The sequence below is a fragment of the Primulina eburnea genome, chromosome 11, assembly GCF_022965805.1.
Source record: "Primulina eburnea isolate SZY01 chromosome 11, ASM2296580v1, whole genome shotgun sequence".
Lineage (NCBI taxonomy): Eukaryota > Viridiplantae > Streptophyta > Magnoliopsida > Lamiales > Gesneriaceae > Primulina > Primulina eburnea.
This window is the reverse complement of record NC_133111.1, coordinates 3,307,317-3,324,500: the sequence shown is the minus strand read 5'-3', so window position 1 is coordinate 3,324,500 and position 17,184 is coordinate 3,307,317. Positions and strand designations below refer to the sequence as shown.

Below are 17,184 nucleotides of genomic sequence, written 5' to 3'. Positions count from 1 at the left end.
AACATTCAAATCTTGATGATATGCAAATTCAAGTTTTGGCTCCTCCAAATAAAGATCAATTTGAGATTTTCCAACATTTGTAATTGTCTGGCTCTCATATGACATCATTTCCTATATTAATTGCAATAATTATGATATGAAAATATAAATCAGTTAAATAATACAAGAAAAAAAGTATTAGAATACTTACATAAAAAATGCTTTTGCTCTTTCCTTTACCTTCTCCTGCACTTTGAGGAGCAATTTGTGTGCTAGAAGAAGATCGTGGTCGTGAAGAACTTGCATTGTCAATATTAGAATATTCATCAAAAAACTTATAGAATTTTGCTTTCACAAGTTCTATCTTCTCGAGACATTTAACAAAATCACTCTCAACCTTAGAATAAAAAAACTCCAACATCGAAAGCTTTATCCGTGGGTCAAGAATGGCTCCAAATGCAAGCACCATGCTATATTGTGTCCAATACTTTTCAAACTTTCCCAACATTCTTTTACACATATCACTTATCACCTCATCTTCATGCATTAAGTTTTCCTTTAACAAAACTTCAATCTTCCAGACTTGCATAAAATATAAATTTGATATAGGATAAGAAGAACCGGAGATCAAATTGGTAGTGTCATAAAATGGCTCAAGGAACTCGCATATTTTTTCTCCTCTTTTCCACTCTTCACTTGAAGGACAAAATTTATAATTCTTGTCATTGAATTGAAGGAAAACAAAAGCTTTCTTATACTTGATGGCACTATCAAGCATTAAATATGTCGAGTTCCAACGAGTAGACACATCCAATCGCAAGCCAATACTAGTATCAATGTTACCGACTGCTTGTACACATTCTTGAAACTTCTTCATCCTAGTCTCCGAACCTTTAACATACTTGACTGACTCTCTAATTTTATTCAAAGCAACAACAACGACTTTCAAACCTTCTTGGACAATTAGATTCAATATCTGAGCAGAACAGAAAATACTCACCGTCACACAATAAGCTATCATGCAAAGAGAGTTGCTCTTTCAAATTAACTTGCATGTTGTCATTACTAGATGCATTATCCAATGTCAAAGAAAAAACTTTTTTCTCAATTCCCCACTCCTTCAAAAATTCAAATAATTTTGCTGCTAATTCAACTCCTGAGTGTGGTGGAGGCATATGAGAAAAGCTAAAAATTTTACTATTCAACTTCCAATCATTATCAACAAAATGAGCAGTCAAGCAAATATAACCCTCACTAGTGCACGACGTTCACAAATCCGAAGTTAAACAAACTCTATTCTGAATAGTAGCCAAAACATGCTTAAGTTTCTCTTTTTCCCTCAAATAGATTCTTTTAATATCACAAACAAGAGTGTTTCTAGAAATACAAGGAACATCGGGATTTATGTATTTCATCCAAGCTCTAATACCATCATACTCAACAAACGAAAATGATAAATCATGTCTAATAATTGCACAAGCCAATAATTCACGTGTAATTTTTTGGTCTATTTTCTTAGATCTCATCTTCCCATCTTGATCAAGCATCATTTGTCCTACATCATGGAACTTCAATTTGCTGCAAGTTTTCTGATGACGCCACAACGTAGAAGTTCCATGTTGTTTAGTCCCACATTGATACTGTTTTTTACATCCATTACATTCAGCTTTATCTAAACCATCAATCCCTTTGATTTTCTTAAAATACATCCAAATGTCAGAAGTTTCTCTACGTTTTTTTGGTTTAGTTGAACCCTGATCATTCTTAGGATTTTTCAGTTCATCAACATCCACATCAACCGTTGGAGTTTGAGAAGAAACGTCCATTTCAACGATCTGTATTTTTTTTTTCAAAAACCAACTGTAATTTTGAATTCAAAATTTGCCTAAAAAATAGGATGGTAAAAAATTGCTTGAATGAAGAGCCATTGAAAATAAAGAGCCATTGAAAATAAAGATACATACATACATCAATATCACTGCACATCACCAATCACTACGAGTCTACGACACAAAACCATAAAATTAGGATATTCTGTAAAGAAAAAATTGTTCGGATTAAACGTGATTTAACCAATCAAAAGTATATAATATGAAAGATGAATTAAAATTGAATATCTAAGTGAGTCTACACTTTGCTAAGTTTACTTTTGATAATTTTACAAGTGAAATAGATATATACTTTTGATTACAATATTAATGGATGGTATCTAAGTGAGTCTACACTTTAACCAATCAAAAGTATATAATATTGTAGTCTTATTTAGAAAACAAAGTTAGGCGTAAGTAAGCAATAAGCATCACCTGACTGAGATATTAGTAATATAATAATCAAAATATACACATACATATATGTGTGAATTAATATGAAAGAAAAGTCAGACTATATAACATGACCAGTTCGACAAACTAATGAAAATTGATATTTAATTTTTTAAATCACAAGTTTTAATAATTTTAAATGTTTCTGAAATATATAGTCCGAAAGTCCAATTAATTTTTGTGAGAAATATTTTCCAACGTAATCGTGCTTTCATTTCTTCCAGGACTTGGGAGTCTAGGAGGTGAAGTAATTAAATTTCATTCGAAGTTATTTCTGCATCCTAACTCCTAAAATATATGGTATACATAGGGTCAAATACCCAAATACGTGTAGGTCTAATATTAAATTTCTTATAAATCTATATACATCATGGTCATGGATGATTTCATGGTTATGCTATATAACATAAAATTCATCCCTTATTCTATTAAAAAGAAATAGAGACTTCTAATATTTATGTCCATTTTACAAAATAATTTAAAACTTTTGATGGAACGTGTAGAAAAAATCTTTCTTTTTTAGCAAAGTGTAGAAACAATTCAAATGCGGAGTTAAAAAGGAACAAAAATTTCCAGGATTTCTCTTCGTCCTTGGGGTTCGTTAACACGAGAAAATCAATACATCCAAATAGAATCAAATATTTCATCCTATCAGTAACGTCATCATAAACTAATTGAAACACATGAAAAGAGAACTTCACCATCACCATTTCACACACTCATTAATGAGTAGGTCTCATGTGAGACCGTCTCACGGATATCAATCTGTGAGACGGGTCAACCCTACCCATATTCACCACAAAAAGTAGTACTCTTAGCATAAAAAGCAATACTATTTCATGGATTACCCAAATAAAGATCCGTCTCACAAAATTTGACCCGTGAGACCGTCTCACACAAGTTTTTGCCCTCATCAAATCATCTATACTTTCATATCGATACACATCACACATGCCAGAGAAATTACCTCCACTGAGAGGGCGGAGCAAGTTCTTGATGTAAAAGCAGCCGACCTAAGTTTACCCAACGGCACCCCAAAAACCTGTTCCAAAAGCGTTTAATATTGGAGCATTGGATTTGGAGAAAATTTAAGTTTCTCGGTCCAATTTTTTTATTTAACCCATGGGCTAACCCGAGCCCATCGGGTTCCGCCCAACTCAACCCACAGCCCGAGAAGTTGGGCCCGTTTAGGGTCGAATTTAAATGGGCCAACAAAATCAAAACCCAACCCATTAAATTTTCTTGTCGGGCTGGGCCAACCCAGCGGGCCCAGCCCATATTGACAGCTCTAAAAGTGAGTCTCACGTGAGACCGTTTCACGGATCTTAATCTGTGAGACGGTCAACTCTACCCATATTCACAATAAAGAGTAATAGTCTTAGTATAAAAAATAATATTTTCTTATCGATGACCCAAATAAGATATCTGTATCACAAATACGACTCGTGATACCGTCTCACACAAGTTTTTGCCATATTAGTATTATCGACAAAATAAGAATATTAAAAAAAAAAACAAAATAGGTCAAGTTAGTGAGGCAAAAATTATTCTCCCTTATGTTTTAGCATAGTTAGATTAGATTGTTATTTCGGATATAAATCAGGAGTAAATTATTTATTATTTTAAAATGATTTGAATTAGAAGATTGATGCAATGAGATTCTTGGTGTTCGATTCATCCGGAAGTAATCCTGTTCTTGCTTCTTCTTTTTTTTATTTGTTTAAGCATATCAAGAAAATCTTCTCTCTCTTTTGAGAAATTAATTGATTAATAAGTTTTTACTTAAAATTTAAAAATATTTTTTATTCGAAACATATAAAAATACAATATGATAAAATATTTATTGAAAGGAAATGGTAAAACAGGTATTTTAAGGTAGTAAAAACAATAAATCACAAGAGTTAAAAAAAAAGTTATTCCAAATCTGAAGCTTTGTTTTTTTTTCTTTTTTAAAAAAATAAACTAAACAAAAAAAATCGAGACCTGATCAACTGAACAAGATAATAATTAATCTCACTTGTAAAAATTGTTTGTTTTCAGATCAAATTACAGAGCTGCCTTACCATTTAAGGAATATGGAAAAATCCTAATTAGTAGGCTGCAATGGGAAAAAAAAAACATAGATTTCTGAAATAACACAAATAGATTAGAAGTTAGAATACTGATCAGAATTTCAAAATAAAGGGTGGGTTAATAGTTAATAATATACTCCAGCTTCAGTAACTTCTACTGCCACACAAACAATCTGTCAGCATGTAACACAGTCCTACAAATCATGCAAGATCTCAATCATAACCAATACTCACCATGGATAGAGATTAACATCGACCAGACAAGATTTATCTTTGATTAGTTTCACTCAAAAGCATCAGTATCTCCAGCAGATTTTCGGTCATAAGCAAAGGCTAGGAATCAAATGCGTGTAAAAGATCATCAACGTCCAAGAAAGTTGGCAGGAGATTGCATACCCTTCCCACTGCTAACATCATCATAGGGTTCGGTTCCATCTATGCACAGGGCATTATTGTTCACGCTCACTTCAGAACTAGCATTACTACTCGTACCAAGAGGAGAATCTAAGACACTTGCCGTTCTGCCTCTGTTTGGACCAGATCTCATGCTATACATGGAGCTTGCGAGGAGTGGACGTAGATTACCAGGAATTGTTCGCCTTATGTCCTAATCAAAAGCGGAAACCAGAAGTTATTGTTCCAAAAAGTCAAAGGATTGTTCTAAAATTGTTCTTATCAATCATAATAAAAATCCACTGGTTAGATGCTTCAAAAATAAGCTGAAAAATCAACAGTGTGCGTCAATAAAGATATGCCAGGACAAAAAACAATATGCAGAATGATGAAGAAACCATGCCTAGTATAGCTAAAATTATATGAGTATTGAAGGAGAAAAGATAAGATTAGTATAGATACCATATGTCTCATAGCCATATCTAAAGATTTCTTGGAGAGCATTCTTCCAAAACCTGCACTGTCCGGTGAAGCAGACTTTCCAGACGCATTGCTGTGGGGTGAGTGTTTGTCATCTTGCTTCGGGGGAATTAGTTTCCGCATATTTATTACTCTGTCGACCATTTTGGTCCCAATAAGAACAGGGCTCACGTTGTCATTAGCCTTAGCCCGCAACCGATTTACGGTAGCCACAGGCACAGAACTTCCACTGTTATGAATTGCACCATTAGGAGGCCGTCCTCTAGCTGGAGAACACGATTGACGTCTGATTCTTCCATTTGAAGCAGGTTCAATGGATGACGATCGAGAGCTTGGTGCTCCAGGTCTGCCTCTAGTGACTGATGGAGGCCTATCGGACAGAGATGTCCTTAGATTTGGAGGGGCATCAAGGGAGAATCCAGGCATATCTGAAGGCTTCCATGGTTTTGGTCGCGTAATAGGAGAACTTGATCGCAGTGGCGCCAGATTTTTCTCTGAATTAGAAGCGGGCTTGGAAACTGAAGGAGAAGAAGTTAACGACTTAACAGAAATGACCGTCGAGCTTGTCACGCTTGAACTTGTCATTGGCCTACGAGTTGGAGTTGCGGCCCTAGGAATGGAATTGGATGCAGGTATAGAGGATCGACTTGTTGGTGTCGAAGATCTTATGGTAGACCTTGACGTAGGGGTTACAGATCTTGGAGGCGCAACAGGTTTCATCGAGGGTAAGGCAGGACGAGAAGTAGGTGTTGCAGATCTTGAAGGTTTCGATGTGGTTGATGTTATTTTAGATGATGAAGTTGAGGTTGATTTAGTCGATGTGGCTGACGATGGTCTCATTGATACTATCGAGGTGGATCTAGATTGCAAATTAACAGTTTGACGTCCTGTGGGAGTGACAGGTCTTGATCCAGGAACCCCAGAAGAAGATGGTCTGCGGAGTCCTCCAGTAGAGGTATTCAAACCAGCAGAGGAAGTTGGCTGTCTGGAAGATAAATTGCTCCTTGCAGAAGACTCGGGCTGGGGATTTGCCAGCTTCAGCCATGGAAAAGAATTTGGATAACAAAATCAGTCTTTTTTTATGTTAACAGATATATCTTAAAGTAAATTCAAGTTCTTTTAAGATTATAGCAGATCAGCAATACTACTGTTTCCTTCCGTGTAGCAACTAGCTAACAATTTCAAATATTAGGAGGAAGAAATCCAGAGAGAGTGCTCGAGATAAATTCATGTGAATTCATATCATTCAATTTTCTCTTCCTGATAATTTCAAAGATGAAAGAACTAGAAGTTAAAAAATACTTTTTAAAAATAATGTTCATACATCCGATTCAACATTAATTTCTCAGCAATTTAAACACTAATAAAACAATTTCCAAAGATTTCAGCTAATTTAGCTAAATGAATATGAAAATAGGAGTTCTATGAATTTCATATTTCCTGCCAGTTTGAAATATTGTATATTCTATTAATCTAAACCCAAAAAAAACATCGAAAGGAAAGGATAACATATATAATATAATCTTACTCTAGACTTCAGGGTGGTAGGATTAGCTTTTGGAGCTCCCAGCTGACTCATAACAGTTTTATGAGATTCCATTTCCAGCGAAGGAAAAAGAGGAGTACCAGGAGGCGTTAAAAGCCTGAGAATATAAGAAATTATTTTACAGTGTCGAGGAATGAATGATGATGAAATGAAAACGAATTGAAATTCCATTCAATAATTCTAATGTAAATGGATCCCAAGCCTATTGGTAAATTTGACAGATGTGTCTTATAATCAAGCATTGATCAAACAGAAACAGCAAAACAGACTCAGATGCACAAGGTTGGTCGGTTTGGTCCCAAATACGAAACTGTGCTGCATTCATGGCGTGTCTTTGGCCCAAGATTGGTCCCAGATATGTATCAACTCGAGATATGATTATACAGATTTTAATCACATCACTTGAGCAGAATCATGGTAGAGTGACAACTAGATTTATGCTTAGGATTACAAACTTAAAAGAAAAAGAAATTGTTGCGGCAGTCGTACTAAACTGAGAAATAAAATATGCCCATTGCAATAGTGATCATTAATCTTTCAAAGGTAAATCAATAAAGATCACAAGAGAAATTTCTTAAGCTTTATACAAAATTCACCTCTGAGAACAATCACATAATTAATTTTAAACACGCGCAGTCCAAATCAACACAAGTCAGAATACATAAAGAAGCACAGAATTACCATTCATAATCATTTTTATCATTGTCCGAATTGAGAAAATCATCACTGCCTGTCCTCCTCACAGGTGCAGGGGTAGCCGATAATATATTAAATAATGGTGAACCACCGGACACCATTTCTGTAAACCAGAATACAAATGAAAAACTTTAAGGACTACTCAAATTGAAAGCTCAAGTTTGATGCAGTAATTAACTAATGCAATCCAGTTTGAAACTGCATTCAGTTCCACGAAAAAAATACCAAACCAGTGCCGTACGAAATACATGATAGATGACACGTTCCGCATTTCCAAATTCTAATCAAACAATTATCAACTAACTTACTACAACCAAACAACAATTGTATCTCAGTTACAAGAAAATGAAGAAAAAAATTCGAAGATTGTCAACACGTAAAAGATAGCAAAAAAATTGGTCAAAAAATTAGTTTCAGCAATACCCATCGAAGAATCCAAGTCGTCGGAGTTCTGAAAAAAAAGATCATTCCGATCCTTATCTCGCTTCCGCATTTCCCGAAACAATGCCAAATCCTCGTCTTTATTATCTTTCATCCTCAGGCTTCCCATTTTCCCCCTCTCCGACTCCCTAAAACTCCGATTTATCACAAAATAAAAAGAAAAGCCACACGAACGGTTAAAAACCCTAACGGCTCATCGACATTCTACCATTTCCCAACTCAAAAAAAAAAAACCCAGCTTCTCGTTCTTCCTAACAAAACGACGCCGCCATTCTTACACATCAAAATCCAAGCTTTAGCCCCTAAACAACCAGGAACAAAACCCAGCTGAAAAAGACCCCCATTTCAAATTCTTGGCTTAAAATACCATTACTTCCACCTTTCTCCTCCATATATGGAGTTCCTAACACCGTACAACATGCAGTTTTCAAAACATGAATGCATTTGAAAGCAAGCAAGAATGAAGGGGGAAATGGAGCAGAAACGTAAGATTTCGTAAGGAGGGGGATAAAAAACAATGAATCTCGAGAAGGAAACGGTGGCTGCAGTCGGAATTTCGAGGGAACACGGGGGATATAACGGGAAATCAAAGGGTTTATTTAATTGTTTCGGCCTCCTTGTCTTCTCTTTGAAGTTACGTTACCCGATAATAATTATTTCGGGGCAGCTGAGGAGCTTATAATTACGAGACTGCCCCTACCGGATTGGGTGTGTTTTTTAACGTTCAGGTGATTATTGTGTATTTGCAATCAGCGCCTGAAACTATTGGTGTTTTCATTTGTGGCACTAAAATAATTGAATATTATTTATGCACAAACAAGCGCGACTTTGAGTCAAGTCTTTTTCCAGAACTTGACATTTAGCTGAAGAGGGTAAAGTGCTTTGTTTTTTAAAGCGATTTGTTTCGCGGGAGTAAATCGTGTTTGTCTTTTTTAATAATTCCAGAACTTGACATTTAGCTGAAGAGGGTAAAGTGCTTTGTTTTTTAATTCGATTTTTTTCGTTAGGAGTAAATCGTGTTTGTCTCATTTAATAAAACGGCTAATGGCGACGGATTTGTTACGTAGTTTCGCTAATTCTCAAAAACCGTCGCAAATTGTACACCACTTTCTCAATTACGCGATTTAAGTTTCGATTTGGTGTAAGTTTTTTAACTTCAATTTTTTGTACATTTTTTAGTGTTGGTTAAGATCATGAATTTTGTTAGCTTGTAATGCAGGTCATTTTCCAGTGGTTTTTTTTTGCGCGTGCGCAATGCTCTGACATCTTTTACGGTCATATTGTAAGTTTGTTGTAGATTTATATAATTATATTTAGTTTAATTTGTTTTTATTGCATACTATTTAGAAATTAAATAATATATATTACATGTTTCCACAAAGCAGGCTCGCTTTTAGCATCTGGCGAGAAAGAGGGGTGATAACAATTTCCAGGTGAAGATGTCATCCCCTCAAGCTGCTTTGCCTTCTGAACTCGTCAACAATACTATTAGGTATAGTTTGGTATACGGGACAATGGAGAGATTGATAAATAATCCTCTTTATACCACCTTTGGTACATTTTTAAAAAGCCCATGATAATATCATAGGCCATTGATGAATAATTTTTTAGAAGGATAAAATGTCCTTTCTATTAAGTGTAATAATTTTAATTTAATGATAAAATACACTACAAATGACTTAATTACCCTCAATTTATAAATGATTTTTATAAATCTATACTAGTATGTAGAAATTAAATCAAATAAATATTTTTATTTATTTTTATATATTATATAATATGATAATTATATATATGAATTCGAGATAATTATATAAATAATTTTTATAAATCTCAATAAAATTATTAATATCACTCGATTAACCTTAAAAATTGATATTTGACTTGAATTACAAAATCAAGGGCTCAATTATTATATTATATAATATATAAAATTAGGTAAAAATAAATAAATCATGCAATCACTATCAGCGCATGAACAGATAAAAATAATGAACTCAAATAACAACTTTGAAATTATAACGTTAATTTTGTCATTGCAATCTAATATATAAATTTAATCACTCTTATTAAAATTATACCAAACATTGAATATAATATCCTACATCTTATTTATCTTAACTTATCTTTATATTATATATCACATGTTTATCATATCATTTATACCAAACTATGCCTAAGGTACGAATCATCCTTGTTTTCGTCTGTTAGTGTATATTTTTGTGATAGTTTGAGAAATTATTAGGTATATATGTGTGAGAGATTATGATTTTTTATGGAATCACTAGTTTGACACTGTTGTCAGATCGATAACAGAATTTTTCATCTTTGTTGCAGTTGTACCGCGAATGTCTAAGGCGGGCTAAATTTATTGGCCATAAGGTATTTGATTTTATTCATAAATTTGGATTCTGCACTCCAATATTTGTTCTTCTCTCGACAAGATATGAGAGAATGTGTTACAAATGTCCCTCGTTGAAAAAAATGAATTTCCATTGCTGCATACAGATTGAAGTCAAATTTGCTTTCACTTTGCTCCCAATAGAGTTTTATAGCACTTCAATGTGTCAACTTGTTATATTTTATATTGTAATATTTCGTTAGAATTTTTTAACTCCTCGCTCTTTTTCTGGATGTGCATTTTGTTCTAGCATATAATATAAATATATATCACTTTATCGCCTCTGTCTCGTTGATAGCTTTTTCCGGGTTCCCATTTATGTCGCATTGACTGTAAACAAGAGCACCAGTATCAGTGGGAGAGTTTCTCAAACCCCTCAATCCAACACGGAGCTTGTTGTTGACATGGTTAGGCAACAATTCAAAAGACATATGCACGAGACAGATCCAGAGAAAATTCAGAAGTTGAAGGATGATGCGGCGAGGGGACTGATCAATCACATGCTCTATGAATCTGAAAACTTGACTGGTTGGAAACTTAGCACACGCTCCAGTCGAACATCCTCACAGAGATTTCAATTTTCGGTTGTGATCAAACACTGTCAAGAAATAAGTACAAAATAGAATGGTTTTTATGCCTTTCTTCGTTCGTGGGATTACTTTTTGAGGATTTTTTTCTGTAGTTTTTGGATTCATCCACAATAATTTTATGTACTTGCTCTTGTTTTTTATCTATTGAAAGTATGTCGTGTAATCCTTGTAGTACTCCACTCAAAAACAGTACTGAAGGCTTGAAAGATAGAATCATATCATTAATCACAATATGTTCTCATCACGAGAGGTTGCGCTTCAACAACCAAACTGCTTTCTTCTGGTTATATTATAAATAATTATGAATACTAACTTTCTTAGCAGCCTTTTATTCGTGTACTTCTCGTTAACCAAGATGCACTTCAATTCAAACGAGAACGAGATCCTAAAAACTAATATTCTCTTGTTAAAAGGAATCTGTAGTCCTAACTAGGAAGCTTATCTTTTTTAAAATTTCACTGGCAAGTGTCAACCTCCGCCTAAGAGCAACAGCCCATTTAGCATTTTGTCAGATTGAACCATTGCAAAACAATAACCCTGAACTATAATAATATCCTATTTATATTGCTCCAAAGGTGAAATCGCTCACCTTATGCGTCCCTCACCCCCAGTCCGACAGGAATGTGAGATGAGGTAAATCATGGTGACTCGGCCAACCAGCAGCAGCAAGATTCTGGCTCTTTGATATACACAACACGGGAAAGCGGGGAAATGTATTTGAATCGTTCTTCACTGCCGTCATTCCATCGTGCAATTGATTATTATAAAATAATATTTAAAAATATAATTTTTATGGGCGTCGGGCGATTGAACTTTGATGGACTGAAATTGAAAAAATCATTAGTAATGGGACTAGATGTTAAATTTCTTAATTTTATTTATCACAAAAACAGCCTACGAACTTAATTCAGCTGTAAGAGATTCTTCCAAACTACCCTGTTTTTTTAATAATGGTATCTCAAGAGTACCTAATTTTGTGGGCACGAAGCAATGCACTTGAACCGAAAGGACCAATCTTTATCAAACGGGGAATGAATTTTGCAGCCCGCATTTTAAATAATTCGGTGGGTGTCTTTCTTTTTGGCTCTGAAATTTAGCTTACTCACATTAGGTAGCCACGAGCCGGCCCAATTAATTTTTTTTTATATGATGGTGCTTTACTTTATATTTTTAAAAGAAAATTTATATACATTTGGTTAAGATTGAGATTCAGATTTAACTCAGCTTCAAAAACTAGCTTAATGAGAGATTGTCCAAGTCCATAGTAAAACATGAAGCTCGGAAACTAGCTCAATTGGGAGAATTGTTTAAGTACATATATACAACTCTCAAAGAATTAATTCAGCTGATGTGGGACATTTAACACATCATTCACGTCCAGAAATGAATAATTTGAGTTGGATATTTTACAAGACATTATCGTGTGACTCATAAGACAGTCCAAAATATAACATGTTTCCTGGCTGACACTATGTTAAATTTCATAGTTGAACCTAGTTCAACACCAAAAGCCGGCTCAAAAGTGGATGATTGTTTAATCTATTTGGATTCCTAATAATCTCTTAACACGAATCTAAATATTAGAATTTAGTAATATGTGAAAGACAAATCCATAATCACTTTGATTTAAAGGTTGTAAACAATCCCTTAAACTGATTAATGGAGATGATGCACATTCCTCGTTGTCTAAAGTCCCCTAACCATGTTATCCATAGCACTACTCCAGCCTAGCATATATAGTTGTGTCGATCAAGACAAGTGCAAAACGAATGTTTTGTGGAGCCTAAGCAGACTCCAATCCTTACCGAGTGCATGAATCACGCTTTTGAGTTCGTATATATATATATATATATATATATATATATATATATATATATATATATATATATATATATATATATATGAATGTGAATTGTGAATTTACAAAAATGTCCTTACCTTCATTTACACACTTCATATTTAACTCTTTCACTCACTTTCATGGCATGACTACAAATAATATCAAAATATTTGTTCAACAACTAATGATTCGAATCATTCGAATCAATATGTAATAATATTATTTATAAAATGAATTGGTTTTGTGAAAATACCTTACAAATAATAGTAATAGTGTTATACATTCTTTTATTAAAATAAATAATACAAAAAATTATGCTAATAGAGGTTTCGAACTTATTTTTACAATTTATGTATTAATTATATTTTTCATAATCTTAGTTTTTTACAAAAAAAATACAAAAACATTTATAGGTTTCGAACTTATTTTTACAATTTATGTATTACTTATATTTTTCATAATCTTAGTTTTTACAAATAATACAAAAAAATTTATATTTAACAAAACATATAATAAAAAATTATAAAATTATATGTCGAGGTTTAATCTATATCTATATCTATATACAAATCTATATATATGAATGTGAATTGTGAATTTACATAAATATCTTTATCTTCATTTAATAATAATAATAATTTACATAAATATTCTTACCTTCATTTAATAATAATCATTAATAAATGTTTTTTCCCCATATATTCTTTTAATAATAATCATTTCATTAATACATTTTTATTTTTAAATTTAAAATTAATTACTTTGATATTTACATTGACATCAAATTCACAGAAAATCACTATCATAAATACATGTTTATTTTTTGTTTGTTTTTCATCTATTCATTTAATAATAATCATTAATATATTTTTATTTTTAAATTTAAAATTAATTACTTTAATATTTACATTGACATCAAATTCAAATAAAAGCACTATCATAAATACATATTTATTTTTTTTGTTTTTTTCATCTATTAATTTAATAATAATCATTAATATATTTTTATTTTTAAATTTAAAATTATTTACTTTAATATTTACATTGACATCAAATTCACAGAAAATCACTATGATAATGTTATAAATTTAAATAAATTGTTAATATTACGAACATTAAGGTAATAATGGGAAAACAAATAGAGATGGGTGTGATTGAATAAAATTAAATTATTAATAAATATTAACGTCGTATAAAACATTTTTTCCCTATTTAGAAGGTAGATATATATAGATTACTTATATATCAACAAAAATATGTGATTGAGAGAAAATGTTTGTATGTAAGTGATTTCATTGCAAACATTTAAGTTATTTAATCAATTTTCAATATATGATGCTAAATATATATTACTAAATAATATATTATCTATTAATTAATCTATTAAATATATGACTTTCATTTGTGAGCTTACTATTATATTATTTTTTTGTTTTACAATTTGTCATGTTAATGGTGTTATTTAAGTCATTTTTATCTTAGTCTAATAAGATCATTAATAGTGTATTTAGCTCAATCAAACTAATTATTATTTTAATTTAACTTTAAATTTAATTTTTATTAGTTAAATTTATATATTGCCGTCAAATAATAATCGGAAGACAAAGGGAGATGAGTCGGACTGAATAAAAATAAATTATTAATAAATATTAATGTCATAAAAAATTTCTTTCTGTCGTTTAAAATAAAAATATTTTCAGACTCTTTATGTGTCAATAGAGATATGTGATTGAGAGAAATGTTTGTCTGTAAGTGATTTCAAACAATGTTTTTAAGTTATTTAGTCAATTTTTTTATAAATGCTGCTAAATAAATATTACTAAATAATATGCTTCATTTGATTATTTTGTGTTCTTGCAATGAGAGGAGTTTTTTTACCCTAGCGTTACATGTTTGATTGTTATATGTCATTTGTATTGATCATGTAATTGTGTTTGAATTGTTTATATGATTTGTTTGTTTGCACAAAGAAAAGAGAAACAAAATCAAATATCCAACAAAAATGTTTATTTTTCAATTTTTTATTGTTGAGATATTTTTTTAATTTTTAAACACATAATGCATGTTTTCTGTTTGCTTAGATTACTTAGTTTGAAGTGACTTACAAAATACTAAAAAAATTGAAATATTTCTTCGTTTTTACCTTATGTATCAGAATATCAAGAGATAATATTTTTTATTTATTGTGGCAAATATATTTCCAAGCTTCTGTCTATAAATCAATATTTAATTTTTTTACGATATTATTATATTCTCTAATCAATATTTTTTACTTAGATTGATAGAAGGCATTTTAATTTGAGTTTTTATGTTCTTGCTTATATTATTTTTGTAATATTATTTATTATGAAAATAATAGGTGAACTACAAAATTTGGTCGGTCTAAGAGTCCTCTGATGAACGACAAATATGGATAAATTATTAAAATATATAATATCCAATATATTTTTGGAACACGATTTTGTTCTAATTCAATGATTATGCATTATTCTAAATTTTAATTATATCACAAGTTATCGCATGTTTTGTTATTGCTAGATATATTTTGTCAATATTATAATATTTTTCTATGGTTTAAAAAAAATTGTGTGACTTTGTATTATATTTTTATGGCTGCTTTTCTAAATGGTTTTATTATGATTTCAAATCACCAATTTTCATTTGTGTTTTTTTTAAAGAAGTGGAATGAATATCTATAAAACGATGACATTAATAAGGCGTCTTCTCTTTAATTGAAAAAAATATTGGAAAATTTATACAAATTGTGAATAATATGAGTTAATATTTAATTAGAGAGTGATTTATGCTTTTTATTGCTCGTATATACTTCAATTTCTTTGTTATTGTACTAAATAAATTATTTTTAAACTTTGAGTTATCATTTTTTTTTCTTATCGAGGTTCTTTGCGTTATGATATTTTTATACGTTTTGGTTAGTATTGTTAGCGGCAATTGGTTAGTTTATATAAAAATAAGTATGAGAGTATACCAATCAAAGCCACATATTCTGGGTCTACTGTTGTACGAAGAGAATAATAAATGATTTATGTTAATTATATAATTTCTTGGTTTTTCATACATATATTCTACAAAATGCGTCAAATTTCGAACAAAAAATTAAGACAAACATAGTGGATGAAAAAAAAGAGACATGTTGCACCATAGTGGTCGAACCATGGTGCTTGAGCTACTATGCGGTTTAAAAGATTTGAGTTGCACCATTACTACTAGCTATAGCTTTTGGTAAAGCGGCAAGCGATCGGTCCTACAATTGGCATCAGAGCCAAGATCACGGATTCGATTCTCATTAATTGCAAGGAGTTCAATTCTTGGGAGGAAGATTGTTGGGTGCAATAATTGTCTTGCTTGGTAAAGAGGCCGAACCGTGGTATTTGAGCAGATGTGAGGTTTAAAAGATTTGATTTACACAATTACTACTAGCTATAGCTTTTGGTAAAACGGCAAGCGCACGGTCCTACATATTATGTCCTAATTTCTGTATGATATAATTCAAGCACATTTTTTTTATAGATATTTGAAATTAGGTCCAACTAAGTAACATGAAACATATACATATATATTAAATCATATTTAAAGCAAAATGTTAAGATCAAGAATGATTCAGATTTAAATTTCAACGAAGCACAATGAAGAAGAAATTTAAGAATTGTATGTGTACGTTAAGTGTTATGTAATGATTATGTTGCTACTTCATGGTTGTGCGACATATGTATGTCATATAAAATGTTAATATTTTTCAATAAAATAGTTTTTCAAAAAGAAAAAATTCTTCATTCAGAAAAAGAAATACATGAAAAACAAATTGTGCATAATTCTCATTCTATTTATAATGGTATGAGAACAATTCTAAAACTTTATTGACACAATATATAGTATATCGATTCTGTGCATTTTATTGAGATATTAACCCAGTTTCACTTTATTTCCTCCAATATTATCTCGATATATTTCGAGGTGACTACGAGATTGTTTTTTTTCTCTTTTTTAGTCAAAGTGTCTAACCAGCTAATTCATAACATATATGATGGTAGCATAGAATACTCCTCGTCAAATAAATTCACTTAGCCAAATATTGAAATTCAAATAAAATTCTATAATATTTCATCAAATTAATTTTGACTATCATAAAATGCTCGTGAAATCTAAGTGGTTATATTATTAGATGAGATATCGAATAAGACAAATACTTTGACATATATTTGAATGATGTATATCTTAATTACATTATTCGTATCTCTTCTCAATATTTTTAAAATACAATAATTAATTTTGTATATCGTTCCACAAGATAAAATATTATAAAACAAAATATAAACTCGATATAAGAAAACTTTTTTTGTTTCAATGAATAATATAATATTATGTTCTAAACGCAACAAATTATATTGAAACTATATCATCCTC

At 31.3% G+C, this 17,184-nt stretch overlaps 2 protein-coding genes across 2 annotated transcripts; one reads left to right on the top strand and one right to left on the bottom strand.

Annotated features, from left to right (window-relative positions):
- Positions 1 to 4,410: 4,410 nt before the first annotated feature.
- Positions 4,411 to 8,572, bottom strand: LOC140804869 (uncharacterized). Its single transcript, XM_073161026.1, has 5 exons — positions 7,911 to 8,572; positions 7,473 to 7,590; positions 6,774 to 6,888; positions 5,228 to 6,280; positions 4,411 to 4,979 (listed from the first exon to the last, which is right to left on the bottom strand). Exons 1-5 carry the CDS (start codon positions 8,035 to 8,037, stop codon positions 4,734 to 4,736), a joined length of 1,659 nt encoding a protein of 552 aa, XP_073017127.1. The 5' UTR covers positions 8,038 to 8,572; the 3' UTR covers positions 4,411 to 4,733.
- Positions 8,573 to 9,367: 795 nt separating this feature from the next.
- Positions 9,368 to 11,071, top strand: LOC140804518 (uncharacterized). Its single transcript, XM_073160554.1, has 3 exons — positions 9,368 to 9,430; positions 10,266 to 10,310; positions 10,707 to 11,071. The coding sequence occupies exons 1-3, from the start codon at positions 9,368 to 9,370 to the stop codon at positions 10,950 to 10,952; spliced, it is 354 nt and encodes a 117-aa protein (XP_073016655.1). The 3' UTR covers positions 10,953 to 11,071.
- The last annotated feature ends 6,113 nt before the right edge of the window (positions 11,072 to 17,184 follow it).

What these genes read in the sequence shown, in the direction of transcription:
- LOC140804869 (XM_073161026.1), bottom strand. Translation starts at nt 8,037, where the DNA reads ATGGGAAGCCTGAGGATGAAAGATAATAAAGACGAGGATTTGGCATTG. An exon ending in CGACTTGGATTCTTCGATGG is followed by an intron (nt 7,591 to 7,910) that starts GTATTGCTGAAA and finishes TCTGGTTTACAG; the next exon opens with AAATGGTGTCCGGTGGTTCA. An exon ending in ATATGGCTATGAGACATATG is followed by an intron (nt 4,980 to 5,227) that starts GTATCTATACTA and finishes GCTTTTGATTAG; the next exon opens with GACATAAGGCGAACAATTCC.
- LOC140804518 (XM_073160554.1), top strand. Translation starts at nt 9,368, where the DNA reads ATGTCATCCCCTCAAGCTGCTTTGCCTTCTGAACTCGTCAACAATACT. An exon ending in ATACTATTAGGTATAGTTTG is followed by an intron (nt 9,431 to 10,265) that starts GTATACGGGACA and finishes TCTTTGTTGCAG; the next exon opens with TTGTACCGCGAATGTCTAAG. An exon ending in CTAAATTTATTGGCCATAAG is followed by an intron (nt 10,311 to 10,706) that starts GTATTTGATTTT and finishes TCTCAAACCCCT; the next exon opens with CAATCCAACACGGAGCTTGT.